Raw genomic sequence first — 17,901 nt, 5'->3', positions numbered from 1 at the left:
ATCCCTATTACATGCATCTGGAAATGACAGACACTGACAACCCCAGCATTGCCCAGGAAATCTTGTGGCAGAGCAAGAAGCCAAACCCAGACCTTCCCATGCATCACCTAAACAATCCTTTCCCAAAAGTCTCAAGAAACTTCCTGCCCTATTACCAGGTGCTGTGTAGGCTATGAAGACAGTGTAGAGTTGGATCCCAAAGGTGGACATAGGGCTGTAAACTCCAGAAGCAGTAACTGTGGGCAGGCTCCACTCTTTTGCCCAAGGCACAATCAGTTTCCAGACTAAAAGCTTGGAAACAGTAAGTTCCACTGTGGCCCATGAAGCCGCAGACAACTGGCAGTGCTTTCAAAGCCATGCCCATGCTTGTTCAAAGGAGGAAGTAAATTACTCTTCTTTCAAATTAGGCTGAATCTGCCCATGATCTATTTGACATGAATGAAAAAAGGAAACACTTGTCATAAAGTCAACAGGTTTATGGTGAGCAGGGAAAGAAATAAGTCCAGATATGGCTCAAAGAGATAATAAAACTTGAAATCCCTGATTCACTGATTCAGATGTTCGTATATGAGCATTTGAGAAGGCAACCCTAGAGAATTAAAGCAATGGCTGAAACAGACTGTTGTCAGCACGAAGGTCCTTTCCATGTCCTATATTTCCATGTCCTATTCAGGGTTTGCGTTCATCTCCCCTATTCTACCTACCCCAGACTCTGAGAAGCCAGTTCTTCATGTCCATCATCCCCAGCCTCTGGCAGAAAACATTCCAATGCCCCCTCAGAGCTGTAGTTTCAATCACCACTACATGGGATAAATCTGTCCCAGTGTTCCATATGACAGGGAGCTGCACCTTAGTAACGCTTTCCTAGAGAGGCATCCCGGCAGCTTAGGCAGTCATCTCCAAAGCAGCTTTCATCAGAGGAAAAGGTCTGCACTTCAGCAAGTTACTGTAGTTGGCACTGTATGACCTACATCAGTATGTAGGCCACAACACCTGAATCCAGCACACTGAGCAGGCAGTAACCTGAGAAAACTTTTCCGTCTGGCTGCAGGAGGAAAAACGCCTCCCCTCTCCCCAGTGCATCGGAGCTACCTGTCCTTCACCATGGGAGTATCCTTACCATAGATGCCTACACCAGAACACGTGGCTGGGCACTGTGCCCATGAAGCCTTTGCTGGTACTAAAGAGCCTGGAAAGTGGCAATTGTTTGTGGCCTATGACTTCATCCTGCAGCTCAAACTTGCAGCCGGTTTTGTTCAGAGCACCCAGGGGGTCTGTATCAGTGAGCACAGATTTCAGGTTAGAGACATTTCAGATCTTATCCCAGACCCAGCAATGGCTCACACTCACTTCCTTGGCAGTGCTTTTTGTGCCACGTGGAGAGTGTTACCTTCATATAAAACATGGCAGAATTCAGCAAAGGGTTTGAGAACTTGTGGAAAGGTTATGGAATTCCATGTTTGAATCATCTGAAAGGCAGAACACATGAGACTTGCACAAATTAGATTTAACGTATTGTTAAAGTTTACATATTGATGTCTTTTCTCACTGCAAGTTTTGGGGAGAAGGTCTTTTATCCACAGAAAAATCATTCCAAAGGCAACTGATTATGAAACGAGGTGTCCAAAAACCCAAGCAGAATCATAAATCCCACACTTCTGCCTCCTTAATGCCGACAGATTATTTGTGTGGGAATACACATCCACAGAGGTATCCAGAGACATGTGATTACCTTCCTTAGGACAAACCAAACATGAAAGAGTTAAAAAGAACTAGAAAATATAGGTTTGACTTTTTTGGTTTCACGAGAGTGAAGGAAGTCTGTTTTATTATTTTCTTAGGAGCATCCATCTAATGAATATTAGGAATGCCTGGTGTTACCTTTCTTGTCCTCTGAAGGGGAGAGAAGAGGCTTTCCCAGGCATTAAATGACGGAGTGAAAACGTTCCATCTTTAGCGGCAGGACTTTCCTTCCACTGGTTTGACTCATTTTTGAGACAACCGGATAAAGGACGTGAGCAATCTAAGTCATCCCACATCTCCCTCTTCAGCTAACCAGCTTTCACTTGCTCAGCATGTCTGAGGCTATACATTTAATGCTTATTCATCCATAAAGCCTTCAGGGGAAACACAATTGACAAGTTCTCCACTCCTACTGTAAAAGGAGAAACCTGTGGAGGACAAGGAGGAGAGGAACCCATGGATGTACCTGTGGGTTTCTGCATCCAATCAGCTCCACTGTTCCCGGGGCAGAGGAAGGTGTGTTCTGTTATGTCAAAAACAAACCAGCAAACCCAGTAGGGTGCCCGGCACTGATCGAGTCTGGTTTTTCTAAAGGACTCTTCACCTTGGCTATTCCAGGAAATTAAATTTCAAGACAAGATCATTACAGTGATACAGCCAAAAATGGGCAGAAATCCAGATTTTAAAATCCTTTTCCTGGTAAGTCATCCTCTAGCAACAAGAGCGCTTAAACTGTCCACAAAAGCCCTCGGGGTTAGCTCAAGGGGGAGGAATTAAAGACATCAGCCCTTCTCAAAACCGTTTCAGAGGCAAGCTCCCAAGTACTCTACATATGGTTATATGGTTATTTGTGCCATTTATCAATACATTTGTTTATAAACTGAAACTACAGAAAAGTGGAGACAGTTTGATTTATAGGTAACTAGTATCAATAGAGTTTTCTCTGCAATGGAATGGTCATTCCTGACAACTACATCAAAAATAGAGGCTGTGACAGGTACAGCTCCAGGTTTGGAACCTGACAATTAATGGTAATATTCCAGCAGCCCAAGCTTGCTGAGGCTAGGCTTCAGGAAAGGCTACACTGCCCTGGTCCACATGGAAAGGTAATTTCTGCAGCTTTAGGGAAAAGAATACTTTCTCTTTTGGAATGGAGGGTTTGTGTTAATTGACATAAGTGCTGGATGACCAAAGTATTCACAAGAGACAAAACTAAATTGCAGAGGTCAGCACAAGTGAATTAAGCTCAACAGGAGTGAGCATGTCCAAAGCCTCAAACTTGAGAGCACAATAATCAGAAATTTGTTCCATTTTTGCAGCCACATTTGTTGTTAAGGATAGGAAGCAAGTCTATCCATTCCTGACAGTGGGCTGCATCCTCCTAAGGGCAAAACAGGAAGGAAGGAGACTCCTACACTGTGCCTACACCAGCCTCTCCCGGGGCTTCCTCTACATCTTTCAAGCTTACTGAATGACTTGGAAGCACTGTCACACAGCATTCAAACCCAGCCCACAAAATTAAATGCTGCTTCACACCCACGGTCAGATATATCCCATCACAGCACCGTGCTTCTGGAACACTGAACTGAGTGGCAGCCCCTGTGCGTGTGGTAAAACTTCCCCTTGTCCCTGGCTGCACACAAAGTAGCAGCTAGTCATATTCAGCTTTCAAGCTCTAATACTGGAATGTGCTTTTCTTCCTTTAAATGCCAGAGTAGACACCACAGAATAACCATCTGCAGGTCTGGTTAGGGACAAGCCTCTGCCTTGACCTAATAACGCTTGTTTCCAGAGGCAGTGCCTAAGCTATTTCAGATCCTCCTAAGACCCATTTCTTCATCGCCTGCTGCTTCTCCTCCCTTCACATTTAACAAAACCCCATCCACACTCTCCACAACCTGCTATGGCTGCAGGCAGAGTCCCACTCTCCCCATGGGGAAGGAGACAAGTTGTCCTCACCCCCTTTCTGCCCCCACCATGCACTGCTTTAGCTCCACTTTCCCCCAGGGATCCTTCTGGTGCTGCTGGCTGCAGCTCAGAGCGCAGGTTGAGGTTACTGCATGATCCTGTTTAAATTGGGAATGGCAGCTCCTAGGCAGTGCAATGCAATGCCATGAGCATACACCATATGAGAGCAGAGAACTGGAAAAAGAAGCAACCAGAAGATCCAACAACCAAGGCAGCCTTCAAGACCTAGAAAAGTGGGGGCTTTCTTTCAAATTACAAGAGAAAAAGTGCTGATCCTCAGTTAACTTTTCCTTCCCCAGTTCATCTCCAGATGTTATTACTGTGTTCATCCCTCACCACCCCAGCCCCACCAGCCCAACCCGTGCTTACCTGAGGGGAATGCGGATCGCAATGATTCTGTCAATGGCAATAGCAAGGAGGCTGAAGATTGAACTCTGTGTCAAGACCAGGACGAAGCAGGCAATGAAAAGACAGCCATAGAAGAAGGCACAGAAGCCAGTGCTGATGGTGATGGCAAAGGGGATTGCCAGCACACCCACGGCAATGTCAGCAGCAGCCAGGGACACCACAAAATAGTTGGTGACGTTCTGCAAGTTGCTATTCAAATAGACTGCCCAGCAGACCAGGATGTTCCCCAGGATGGCCAGCACTGCAATGATCAGTTCCAAGATGATATAAGCTATGTCTGAGAGGAAGTCTTCTTTCCCATGTACTAGCATGGTGAGAACGACCAGGCCAATGTGAGAACGTGCCAGAAAAGCTCAGCGTTCATATCTGCAGAGCACTGAACAGTCGAGATACCTCAAAGGTGCCTTCGGGTCTGAAGGGCGCTCAGCTGCCAGCTGGTGAAGGTTGCTCACACATCCCTTTTCTCCCCATAGCTTTTGAAGTTCTTTACAGTAGCAGGTGTCAAGAAAAATTCCCAGGGTTTGCCAGCTCCAGCAAAGTGGGTTAACCAGATGCAGAACAATTCAAACTCCAGCAGATGAATGGACAGGAGAATATCTCACGTAGACATACACTGGTTCCCAGGCCACACAGTCCAGCAGGCAACAAGACACAGAAAGTGTATTGTATGGCACCATCACATCAGCTATGGCTTTTTGTTTCCTGTTGACAATCACACTGCTAGTCATGGCTTCCTGTCATGTACATACCTACTAGCAACATCCTCTGGTTCCCTTCTTCACCTTTTCCCACTAGGACCTGGGAAATATTCTCTTCAGCTGAAGGAAACATTCAACTTCTTCACTTGTCGTTTCCTTTAGAAAAAGAAAAAAAACACAAAGAGCAACCACACACGCTAAGTAATCAGCTCCATGGAGGAGATGGAAAAAGCAAAATCTCATTAAAGTGGCACATTAAATTGATAATGGATATAAAACAGACCTAGAAGAATACATCATTGGCAAAAATCTCACATTCTTGTCTCTCCTGAAAGCTGCAGGGCCAAACCCAAGGTTCAGGAAGGCAGTAAGTCATTCACAGCGCTGATGAGAAACAAGGGACGTTTTGTTTTCGAGGCTACCAAGTGAGCTGGCTCTTGAGCAGCTGCTCAATAGTCTGCCCTGAAACATGAGAGCCCCACTAATGATGCCTTGGCAAGTGCTGTGGCTGTATGAAGGAAAGGTGGAGGAGCCTTCTCATGCACACCTGCCTCCCATGACCCAACACAAAGACCTGAGCCATCACGTGCTGCCCACCCTCACGTGCTTTGCCCTAAAAGCACACTGCTCTGCGGTGACACAAACCTTCATTCATAAGGTGGCTATGTTGCTGGCATGTGTGGTCACCACTCTGCTGCCATACCCAATCTCTCCTCCAAGTGCAGGAAGGACACTGGAACGTGATCAGCGCCAGGGAGAATAGTTTGAGGTATGTCAGATGGTGACACCTCTGAGGACTTTCCTGCTGAGCACACGCACTCCCTGCAAGGGTCTCTGCAGGTTCCCCTCCTGCAATACCATCATTTTTGTTCAAGTAAGTTTTCATTCTATGAGGAAGCCATTTATTCGTTATACCTGCATTGTCCATAGTGTTTGTTGCATCCACAGATTCAAGTCAGCACCTACAACCAGCCAGAAACACACCCACCAAGATACACTTCTCCCAGAAACACACATAGGCACAATGTCAACATCATCTCTCAAGTATGCATTCATGTTCCTGCAGCATCATGCGCACAAATCTGGGATTAAAGCTGTTGCTGCTTCAAGGAAACACAGTCTCTAGAGCTGCCATTTCATAGGAACCGACAGACATCACCTACATGCTTGCATGTCTTACACACTTATCTTGCAGGTCACCTCATCCCTCTGCTTTCAGATACAGATGAATTTCATCAGTTTCAGCTAAAGTATAGCAATGGAGAATACAGTTCCCTCAGCTTTGTGCCACAATCAAGAGATAATTATATGCTGTCCTACCCTGTCACTTCCTGAGTGGGTTCTAAACCTTATTTAGAAAGCTTTAGCAGTAATATTTTCTCATTAATTTAAAAACCCACAGCTACTTGAAACGTCAGAGAGCTGGGGGAGAGAGGGATACAGGACTAACCCATAAATCACTCAAACTCAGGTTCAGATGCAACATGAACCTCCAAACCAAAAGGTTTTCAGGACCCCAACCACAGGTGATCTGGTGTGGTCTAACCCAGCAGGGTTTCATGCCTTCACAGTTCACTCTGTTTTTGAGTCAGGAACCTAATTTGTCAGGAGAAAATAAAAGGGTAAAGACAGTGATAATAAAAGAAAATATGATTAACTTGTGATTCACATCTGATCTCAGGAATATAACCTAATTTTAGACCTTTCATTGATTTAGAGCTCTATTGCTAATGCTGCATTTGAAAGGAAAATGAATGATTCTTGGTGGTTTGGGTGTGCTTCAAAACCTTAGCCTTTCCTCCACCTTCAGCAATCTTGTTTATGTCCTTTGTGTGGTTTGTGTGGAAGAAATCAACAGAAGAGTTGTGATCTGGCTAGTAAGAGGATAAAGATTGTCTATTTAATCTTTCCCAAAGAAAAAAAAAACAACAAAACCCCCCAAACCAGCCAACCCTCCATATTGTCTATCTTCCTTTAGCAAAACCTCCAGTTTTCCACTGATCTCCTAAAGATTACTTATACTTCCCCGAATTTCAGGGGTGTCAGTGATATGCTGCTACTCTGCAAGCATCAAAATGTCCATTATAAATCCCAATAGATTTGTTTCAAGGCAGAGATAGTGAAAACCTCCCTATGAGCGTGATTTCCAGGGAAGTGGATTAGAATTAATGTAAGATAGAAATAAAGAAAAGCTGGAGGGAGAGAAAAAGGAAAGGGCAAGATGAAAAATAAACAATGTTCTGTGCATGTGTGTGCACAAAAAAAGGGGAAAAAGAAGACAGGAAAAAGCTGTTAGGAGAACAAAACCCCAACAAAACAAGGGAAGGAGTCCCATGTCCCTTGGCATCATGGCAGCAGAGACAGCAACAGGGAGTGGACAGCAATGGAGCAGGGAGTGGACACTTCCCCACTTCCCAACATGCTCATGTTTCCATGCAGGTCAAGCTCATGACCAAACTCCAGTGTCAGAACAAGCTTAATTAAAATTAACAAATTACTGTGACATACTGGGGCCAAACCCACTGCTGTGTAAAGTAAACCCACCACAAACACCTCCACAAACTACTGAGATGAAGTCAAAAGAACTGAACAAACCATTTCTTGAAAGGACCTAAGAGCTGGTCACCTTAATCCTGATGCTAAGAGGGTTTACTTGCAGTCCTGCTGTGTTGCTCTTGCACCTCATACTCATACCACATACATCTCAGTGAAATTACGGGGACACTCTGACCCATTTCAGGGCTTCCTTTGGTAGGATTATGAATCCATATTGATCCCAGATGCATTTTGTTTAACCTGACTCTTTCAGTGGCTCAACTCAAACCCATTTTCCAACAGGACGTGGAGAGAAGTAACAAACCTATGCTGTGGAGGTCCACCACACACTAATTGTTCAGCAGAAAGCTGGAATTACCTAAAGCTCTGCGTGCATTCTGATAAAGCACAACGCTGGAATCTGGAGTTCAATGACCACATCACATACTGTTTTTTAACACAGCAATGCTTTTAACCTTACACTTCAACTGTTTGTTTCATGGTCTGATGTTAAATTTAAATTTACCTCTGAATTTGCTTAGTCCCTTCCCTTTGTTTCCCCCCTTGCCTTCACAAACAATGGCCTGATTCTTCAAACCAAGCCCTAGCCATTTATTCTGAAGCAATCTGTGAGATGGGATGTCCAGAAGAGGACAACGTGTCCTTCCATGCTCTGCTCTCAGAAGGGCTGGAAACCAGAGTTCTGCAGAGCCAGCACATCTCAGAAGAGAAATGACTGGAGCTGAGCAGGTGTCCCAGCCACGACACAACAACATCTTGTGCCTGCTTCAGCACCAGTGCTGCTGCAGTAACCACTGGCATTAGAACAAGCAGTTATTAGCCACAGAACCCCAGCACATCAGAGACCTCACCTGCTACCTACAGAAGGTGCCACAACCCAGGAGGTTCCCATAATCAACCTGAACTCACCCATCTCATCTCATTCATCTCTTGCAATGTTAGCCTGTTAACAGCTTTCACAAAACATGGTAACAACTCTAACTGTAGAATTATTTGCAACTTGCTATAGAACAGGCACAGGCTCAGACGTTCTGCTTATATGGCTAAAAATCTGATTCACAGGGACAGAAATGAAATACAGACCACCTAGAGAAGAAGACATATATCCAGAGGCAATACAACACGTATTATTAGATTCATCTACTTCATGCAAGACCCAACGGCTCTGCAACCAGGTCCGACAAGACAAAAGTAATTAACAATCGGCTTTACTCACTGGGGGAGTGTATATTTAACATCTCAGGCCCTCGAGGGCTCAATATTGCAAGCTTCTTGAAACTTAAGAAAAATAACCTGTATCACACAACCTGCTGGACAGTTACAATTAGTATTTCTTCTTAAGCCCGTGTTTTATATTGTTAATTGGATTAATTCCTTCTTGATACCCTGGGCTATGTTCGACCTTTCTCCCATTATTAAATAAACCTTTTTAGCCACTCACAAACCTGTAAAGCTGTTGCTACGTTCGTTTTTAGTGACTTGGAACATTCTGTTCTCTCTCATATTTCAGCCCCAATGAAAAACTCTCCTTGAAAATTCAGTAAAGCATCTGAACAGCACGTTCACATGAAGCACTTCACTGCTGGAGTCTAAGTAAGCTTTTGTTCGGCCATCTCCAGTTGGCTTTGGACTGAGGTGTTGCCTTTTCTCTCTCCTGAGCACCAAAAGCATCGAAGCAAGCCCTTGGCCACTGCTTGGTGGAAATTACCCACCTCAAGTAAATTCATTTCCTGTTCTCGGCCTCTTCGGGCTGAGTTCAGGCACCCTGGTTTGGACGCCCACACTCTTGCATACTCTGCTCCATGTGCCAGGCTGTTGTAATGACAATGCCTGTGACACTTTAGTTTGACAGCTACCCTCAGACATTAGCAAAATCTCCAGGGTACCAGCAGCCTTCTGGGCACCCAGTGCAGTCAAGGAGCACATAGGTGATAGGCTGCAGCTTCCCTGTGATCCAGAGAGGGTTGTTTTCTCCTTGGCTGCTTCAGGACAGGGGCAGCAGGCAGCTCACGAGTCCATTGGGGAATCTTCATCAAGGCTCATTCCACAGATCACAATCTAGTATCTCCTTTTGACAACATGACCCTTTCCAGGTACCAGCCACAAAGAGATTACCTAACTCCCTCAGGGAAAACCCCTGAATTTACATATGGCCATAAGCAGAAAAATTGGTGCTGCTAAATCATTTGTTTCCTACTTTCCAAAGCCTGGAGGGGGAGATGCTTGTCAATTTTCATCCTCTCTTTGAAATCCCTTCAGCTCAAAGAGAATTTCCTATCTTTAAAATCAAAGACTCTAAGAAATCCTGTCTCTCCCCATGATCAAGTCACAATAAATAAGCCAATGTGCTCACAGGCAGCACAGACCTGCAAAACAACTCGGGCTGTAAAACACAAGGAAAACAGCTGGAAGGCTGCAGTAGCCGTTTTCTGCATTGCTCAATGGTTTCCTTTCTAAAGTTTGGTATTTTATGAATACTCTAGATAGTTTGGCTTCCCTGTGTCCCTGACTGCTCACACAAAGCCAGTGTGCTTGGAAGTGTCAGCAAGCATCCTCACTCCTGCCTCCTACCCAGGGGTGAAGAGAAGTGGCTGGGTGGGGCAGGAAAGAGAGGAGGGAGGAGGCATCACCCTTCTAACTAAGATGTACTTCTGGTCCCCCTATTTGCTTTACTATTGGCTGCTGGCTAAATGATCTTTTAGGTCATCTGCTTACAGTAATAGGAGAAAATTAAATATTAATAATAGACTATTTCCCTCTAGACTGCTCTTTGTTAACAAAAGGATACAAGTGAAACAAAGCATGCAAAATTATCAGCATACCATGCTCTTGGTTTTCATGTACCTAGAGCACTTGCAGTTTCCTTCAGCATTCCTTGGAGTTAGAGATACTGCAATGTCCTGCACAACTACCTGTGGGCTCCACATGGCAGTCTGACCCTTCCAAAGCATTGTTTCAGACTTTATCCAAAACGTCATCTGATCTGAAGTCCTTAATGACTAGGGGATTATCCGAGACACCCATACTGCTGCAGCAGCGACAGCAACAACAGCATAATAAAACCATACCCTTCAAGCCTGTCCCATGTCTCTCTCTCCTGTTTATACCCCATATAAAAGTTGCAAAACAAAAATACCTTGAAAGTGAAACCTCACTGGACAAGCAGCAAAGGTCGTAACACAGATGGGATGGCTAATAGGAATATCCAATTCAAAACCAGTATTTCAATGTTGCCTTCCTGCCCTCCAAATGCTAGAAGTGGGTTAATTTTTATTGCAGTAGTGGAAGAGAAGACTAGAGCAGAGCGCGTTTCATCATTTCTTTTTCTAAGTGAACATTATAAATGTTTCAAAGCAAGAAAAAATCCCTCACAGTAATTATTCCCGTTCTAATGGTCCCAGAAAGCCAGGGAGGGCAAAACTAAGTAAGGCTGAATGACCAGCAGTTAAATAAGCCAGATCAAACAAACAAACAAACAAAAGGGAGAAGGTTCCCCTGTGCTCACTGAAGTCTCACTGGGCAGCAGGCTTCTTGATATACTTCCAAAAGGCACAGAAACATGTTGGATTTTTGATGAAGCCATTTGTATCTAGGATTGATGATGATGATTTACCTACAGTGGCATTTCCAAAAATAGAAAACAGAGCATTTGAATAAGCTTTCATAAGACAGATGTGTAAAATGCATAATTAAAACCATGTACCATGGCCAGAAACAAGTTACTACTGCCAATATCATCCACAATGTCTCTGAGGAGCCAGTTTTCCCTTCCTGTGTGAGTGAAGAACTTAAAAGCCAACTCTGCCTCCCCATAGCCCTGCTAAAGCCAGCTGTGTTCTACATAAAGAACATTTCCTTCAAGAGCAAAATAAGAGAAATGAGGAAACAGGATACCAAGAAGAGGTGATCCACTGAGGAATACAGGCAAGGGAAGAATTCACTCTAAAAATATTTATCCTATTGCTAATGCATCCATTCTGGTGTATTTTAAAATAATGGAGCAGACTTCTCTCCAGATGTGACTTCACTTCTCTTTTCTGCATGAAGTTTCCAGACAGGCAGTTGAGAATTGGGTACATCTGTTTGTTTTCCTGCATTTTTATCCAGTTGTTCCCAAATTCTGTTTCCCTTCTCCAACTACAGGCTTGCTCTCCATGAGGCTTTGTGATCATTGCTTCCACTCCTCCGAGCACCTTCCTTTTACAGGTTGCAAGTAGTATTTGTGGAAGCTCTGCCTGTGAAATAAAACCTACTCCAACCTACTCCAGAGCAGGGAGGGCTGTTGTACCAGCTCAACCAACATCCTATCTTCTACAACAGAAGGAACTTAACTCCTTCCAACTCTCTATATGTAACTTACAATTATTCCCCTTGGAAGCTGTCCTTCCCTATCCTGATGAAGGCACTGTGCAACTTGAACAGAGATTAGTAAATTCTACCTGCTTCCAAGCCAAAGCAAGGCTGTCTCACTCCATTAGCTCATCCATGGCTCATATGCTGACCCCTCTGAGGAAGGGTTATTACTGAGGACTCACCATGAAGCTCCCATTACCACCAAAGTGGTTTGACTCATATCCACCCACAGTATGAAAAGCACTCAAGCCTCCATTGGGTTGCTAACCCAGCTCATCACATCCTTCCTCCTCAACTTCTCCCTGCTCCCTTCTCTTAGTTTAAGCAGTGACACAGCAGCAGCACAGAGCCTGCCTCACAGCCAAACATCCCCAAAAGCTCACCAATCCTCTGCCACTGCACACTGCTCACTGCTTGCTGTTTGCTCTACATGGACTCTTCACTGCTGGCTCAATCACAGAGACTGACCACATGCTCCCTGGGCCTTGCAATACCTGCTGAGTTTTGGCTACACAAGAAACCCTATTTGCTCCCATGCCCCAGGGTGTGTGCTGTCCCCCTGCACCCCAGCCTGTGCACCAGTTTGTTTATTACCCAACTCATTTCACCTCAGCTTGTCAATCAGCTGCTAGTGAAAAGGCATTTAGACAGAGCGACAATGCTGGTGGTGTTCATCCCAGCAGGCAAAAGCCACAGTAACTAATTTCCTGCCCTCTTGGCTTGTTTCCAGCAACTTTTCTTCTTCCATTTTTTAAGGCACTTACCCTAAGTCGCTGATGCCTATTTGCTCTGTGTCATGCCTCATCATCCCCCGTTACCGTTTCTCTCTGTCTCAAAGTTATTCAAGACATTTTTAGGACTCTGCCACCCTCTGTGGATAAGGAGAAGACACTCTGATGAGGCCACATGCCCTTACTTTGTCCCTCCCCCTTGTCTTTGCTGTCTCTGACTTGCACCATACTTCTGTTGCTCTTGCAAAGTGACTTGCATTTTCACTCTTAACAGTCAGGCACGCCAGAGCAAGCCTTTCTTAGAGGTACTCAAAACGACGGACTTTTTTCCCCCAAGTATTTGGTTATAATCTGATTTATTTAGAACTCTCCGGTGTCACTGCTTACTGACACCGAGGTCTCAGTGTTTAGCTGGTGCTCTGAGGACTCTACCAAAATCCTTTCTTTGTTTCCTTAGCCCTTGTCCTGTGGTAAAAGCACATTCAATTACAAGAAACAGTCTGCTACCTCTGCCTACTTCCTCCTCTTGCTGCTCAGGCCAGAGACACTGATGTTCTGGGGTGGAGAGAACATGCAACTGCTGGCAAAATGACATTTCTAGTCATCCATTTCTTTCTTCCTGCATCAAACCACTGCACTGGAGTAGACATTAATAAATCATTTTAGAAATGGTTTTACTGGACTTGCTAGCTGTTTATGAGTTAGTGTGCTTGTCTGGAAAGGCAAGGAGAGCAGCCACAAGTACCCTGCTACAATTGACACATCTCTACCACACCTGGGAAGCAGCCCTTTTCTCCTATGAAAACTTAAAATATTTCACAGTTTCTCCACAGCAAGAGAGCGTAAAAAGCTCCAGCTGCAAAGAAACCCTGCAATCACTCCTCAAATCCATGACAGTCAAGACCCTCACACCTAGCTGAACAAGGATAACCCAAAGACTCCCAAGGCAAATTCTTTAGGGACTGTGGCATTTGAGTTCAAACATGAGAGTTGTACCCAAAGGTGGATGGCAGGGAGGTGCCCACAACAGACATCCCCAAGGCTTGAGGATGGTTTCTCCCAGGTGAACTGTGTTCATCTCTTGCCTGCTGTAATCTTATAACTAGGCTGTACTGTGTCTCCATGGAGGAAAAGGAAGATTTCCTTTCAGGAACAGGTAGGAAAGACAATAAAAACCATCAGTGAATCCTCATTCAGCACTTCAGCCCACGAATACAGCTTCTTAGCTTTCTATATCCTGCAAGAGCTTACACCGTACACTTGTACCGGAGAAAAAGAATCCCGTAACTACAAATCCACTGCAATCCTCTGTCTACCCATGTTATAGCCCTAAATGAATCATAATGGTCAAGCAGAGTCTGGCTCAGCATTTAGCAATACACAGGATGACACAAACCAAAAGACTGATGTTTTTTAGGTGTTTGACAAAACAGTTCTAACAGGTGCAGCTAAAGAGGGCTGATTTCTGGGAGGAAAGCACTGTTTGGAATCAGCGTATTTTAAGGAATCCCTGACTGGCAGCCGTTAGCACAGGTCACTTTCTTTTTTGGCCAAAAATCCAGGTCTGCAGAACATTTAAGAAACTTTTTAAAAGCCAATGTGCTTCCCCACACATGCTCCAGGAACTGTAATGGTGCTGGTGCCAGCCCAAGTCAGTCTGATGTTATTTTCCATTGTCCCATTGAACCTGGGCACTGATCTGTGGATCAGACGTATGTGGAAACTGTAATTATTCAAATCAATTTCAATCATGTGCCTCTGTTCTGAAGATTGTATTAAAACCCCACATAGCTCTTGAGTGTCTTTTATCCTGGGAAATATTTCCTATGGAAAATCCCAGTCTGCACCCAAGTATATGAATATTATACTGGTATCAAAGTTGTTATCACCACAGAATATGATGTATAATAGTCTACTTCCCTTAATTCCTCAACCTCAACAACTGATTCATACCAGAATCTAATAATCCTATTATGGGGAAACCTCAATAACCAAAATGATAGGTCAGTTTGTAGAGGACTTTCCCAGTACAAGATGGGGGTTGTAGGTAACAGGCCAACATTACAGCACATGCAAAGGGAGCAGAAACACTTATGTGCCCCCAGGAAAAAAAAACGGGGGGGGGGGGGGGGGGGGAAGACAAGAATTTAAGAGGAGAACACAACAGTCTAAAACCAAAATAGTTCCAAAGAAGCAAAACCAGGAGAAAAATGGAAGAGACTCTGAGGTCTGAATACTAAATGAGGAAAGAAACTTCTAATAGGGAAAAGAGTGCAGACCTCACCACTCCCAGAGGGATGCATTAAAAGAGCAGAATGAGACTAAATTGCACTTCCCTCTGTTCGACAGTATTACTCACTCAAATGCACCAGGGACTCTGCCCAGGGAGATACGCAGACGTGACCCCCAGCTGATGCTGGCTCAGCTTCAGCTCAGCTTCCAATGGCTCCACCAGCGAACCATCCCTCTCATGCCCTCCTTGAAGAGCTGCTGAACAAGGAGGCACAACTGCGCCTGTGAGCGTCACCTGGGATAGAGGCAGGGGACAGGGAGACAGAATGCTGTATCTCTGCTAGCCGGAAGATAAAACAGTCCCAATCTGCAAGTACTAGAGGCCTCCTGAGAATGCCTGAGTGCCTTCCAGCCTGGATTTGAGTGCAATCACAAATGCTAATCAACACAGAGACAGGAGCCCAGCATGTCATTCGTCACGTCTCCAAAGCTTCAGGAAAACCCCCCTTTCCTCTTGTAGCAAAGAAGGACAGGAAGATTCTCTCATCCCCTGTCTGCCCTTCCCTCCCCCTGTCCCTGGCTCAAATCATCCCTTGGAAGAAGTTTCACTCCCTGCTAACTTCTCCATTGTCTCAGATGCATTGTTTGCAAATGTTCCCTAAAAACGTTGTGTAAAGTATTCTTTATTCCTGTTTCAGGTTTTTCCACATCCCTATGTAACACCTGGACTTTATCTTTCTCGTTTACCTGTCAGATAGTGATAAACCTACAGCACACAACCCCTGACTTATCATCTAAGATAAATACAATTTATCTTGGAGCTGTCATTTCTTTTCAAACCATGCCTTCCACCGCTGTATTTGCAATTGTAACAAATAACTTATTTTATTTGGGTTTGAATTATGTCACTTTCAAAAAGAATTCAATTAAAAAACCCAAACAAACAAACAAACCCATCATCATGAGCCCCAAAACATACAAAAAATTTCAAGCGTGGCCCTCCTGGCATTAGACTTATTGCTAATTCATGGGCAAAGAGGCTCTTGTATCGCTCTAGTGTATCTTCTACAATGGCATTTGCATATATTGCACACTGTATTTTATGCTACCTGGTTATTTTTGGTTTCAATAATCAACCAACATGCCCAGGGATGAAAAGTTTTCATCCAGATGATGAAATGCTTTCTCCAGAGCAGGTCATAAAATACACTGATAAGGTTTGTGTTAGCCGCTTACATGTTGTAAGTGAATAGTGAGGTCTAAAGTGCTCTAAGCTATCACCTGAGCCTCTGGTGTCACTTTAGAAAGGCATGCATCTCCCTCAGGTCCTATCCTATTCTCTGCCAGCCCCACTGGGATGTCTCACATAGCACTAGAGGTCTGTTTATAGCACCCATATCAAGCCCCAGGCGTCCTGAACAGGAAGGGACAACGCTTGCACTCAAAACACAAGCTGCAGCACTGTTAACACTTTCACCTGACAGCAGTGATTGCCCTCAAATGCAAGTTTTACAGAAGCCATTTGTTGCATTTGGCTTCTCTCTGAATTCTCCTAAGCACTTAGTGGCTCTTCAGCTCTTTTCCTGACCTCATCGCTGTGTGTTTATCCAAATGACTTGATTCTAACTTTACTGCTGAAGCATCATAAGGAGCTGTAGCCCAGCCTATCTACCCCATCCCTCCCATGCTACTGCTGATCTCCAGCCACACCAGGCGCAGGGTAGCCATGTGTTGTGTGATTTACCCCTTACAGAACACAGATTGAAGACAGAGATCATACCTTCATAAACCCAGAGTTACCAAATAATTCCATTTGCTGAAGCACTTCTAAATACTCTTTGCTGAGTCTCTCTCTGTGGGCTGCCCACTGTGTTTAGGATGAGGTGTGACTTACAGCAAAGGAAGTTTAAATTGGACATCAGGATGTTCGCTGCGCACCAGGAAAGTAAGGAGTCTCCACTGTAGGTCTTTCGGAGCAGGGTTGAGAAATAGATGTCAGGAATGGCAAAATCATAGCCGATCTTGCCTTTGGGCAGAGGCATGGGTTGGGTGACCTCGAAGTACCTCCTGAGGATATTTTCTGTAACTGAGAGTGGTATGTGCCATCTGTCCATTCTGATCAACAGAGATTTACTTCAGGAGGAGCAAAAAGTGCAATACAACCAATAATTATTCCTGACACAGATACAGCCATTGGGAGGGGGGAGGCACCTCCCAACTCTGTAGAGGCCACTGAAACCTTCAGAGGTTGAATCACCTTCTGTGTAATCTGCTGAGATCCTTTTGCCCTCCCAAAGCAGGATGCTGTCAGTTCTTTCCCCATAACAGACCAACCCTCAACATTCAGCTAGATGAGCATCTCACTAAGTAGGCAACTTTCTCTGCCTTTTTAAAATGAGCAGAGAGGTGAGGAACTGGTGCTGTTGTGGTCAAGTAGCTTCATCAAGGCTGCTGAGGTGCACTGATACAAACCTGCACATGACCCATGAGGCAACCAAGACTTCTGGTCCTAAATACCAGACCCTAGTGAAAGCGAGTAAGTCTCCACTGACTCGTGAGAGTCCTCCCTGATTCACTGACACATAGCTCAAGATCTCTTGGTTTTTAATTTCAAATTCAACAAAGAAGAAAGTTTTAATATCCCCCCTCCATTTTCAGATGGAAAGCACACAATAAAGAATGACCTGGACGGTTATTCACCATCCAGATCAGACGGAGAGAATGAACAAGAAGAGCTGAAATCTGTTCAAGCTGAAGACAAGGACAAGCTTTGCAGGACACCAACAGAGATGCTGATAATGCTGATATCAGCCTTTGGATGGAAAACACCTCGCTCACAGATGCACAGAACTCTTAGAGAAAGCTTCACCACATTATGCCTCGTCCCATCTCACGTGTAAAATGTGGGTGGAAATGTCAAACCAAAGCAAAGAGCTGAAGCATAGTGAAAATAAGTGCCTTGGTGGAAAATCTGTGAAGCCTTAAGCATCCTGTACAGATGAGAAATTGTACAGCCATCAGGCACCCAGGCAGAAGTGGTAAAGGAGGAGGTTTCCCCCCACACCAGAGGGAAAAGCTGCCAGGCTCAAGAGCGAAGGGGATGGACCCAGCCAGCCTTCCAGGACCCTTCAGAGAAACACAACTGAAAGGAAGGGTGAAAATTCAGAACAGTCCCTCCAAACCTCCTGCTGTACTGAGCTTTTCCCAGTACG

General features: G+C 44.7%; 1 protein-coding gene across 3 annotated transcripts in view; it reads right to left on the bottom strand.

The window, feature by feature from the left end:
- ADORA2A (adenosine A2a receptor) overlaps positions 1-17,901 on the bottom strand; it is a 33,958-nt gene that overhangs the window by 6,942 nt on the left and 9,115 nt on the right. For all 3 annotated transcript variants that reach the window (XM_062631343.1, XM_062631341.1, XM_062631342.1), the window contains one exon: positions 4,081-4,973. In XM_062631343.1, coding sequence (XP_062487327.1) covers positions 4,081-4,430 — 350 coding nt within the window. In that variant the 5' untranslated portion in view covers positions 4,431-4,973. The remainder of the gene's footprint in view (positions 1-4,080; positions 4,974-17,901) is intronic.

The sequence above is a fragment of the Pezoporus occidentalis genome, unplaced genomic scaffold (genome assembly GCF_034315485.1).
Source record: "Pezoporus occidentalis ecotype Australia unplaced genomic scaffold, CSIRO_AGI_Poc_V1 ctg37, whole genome shotgun sequence".
NCBI lineage: Eukaryota > Metazoa > Chordata > Aves > Psittaciformes > Psittacidae > Pezoporus > Pezoporus occidentalis.
Note: the sequence above shows the minus strand (reverse complement) of the source record. Positions and strands in the feature narration are given on the sequence as shown.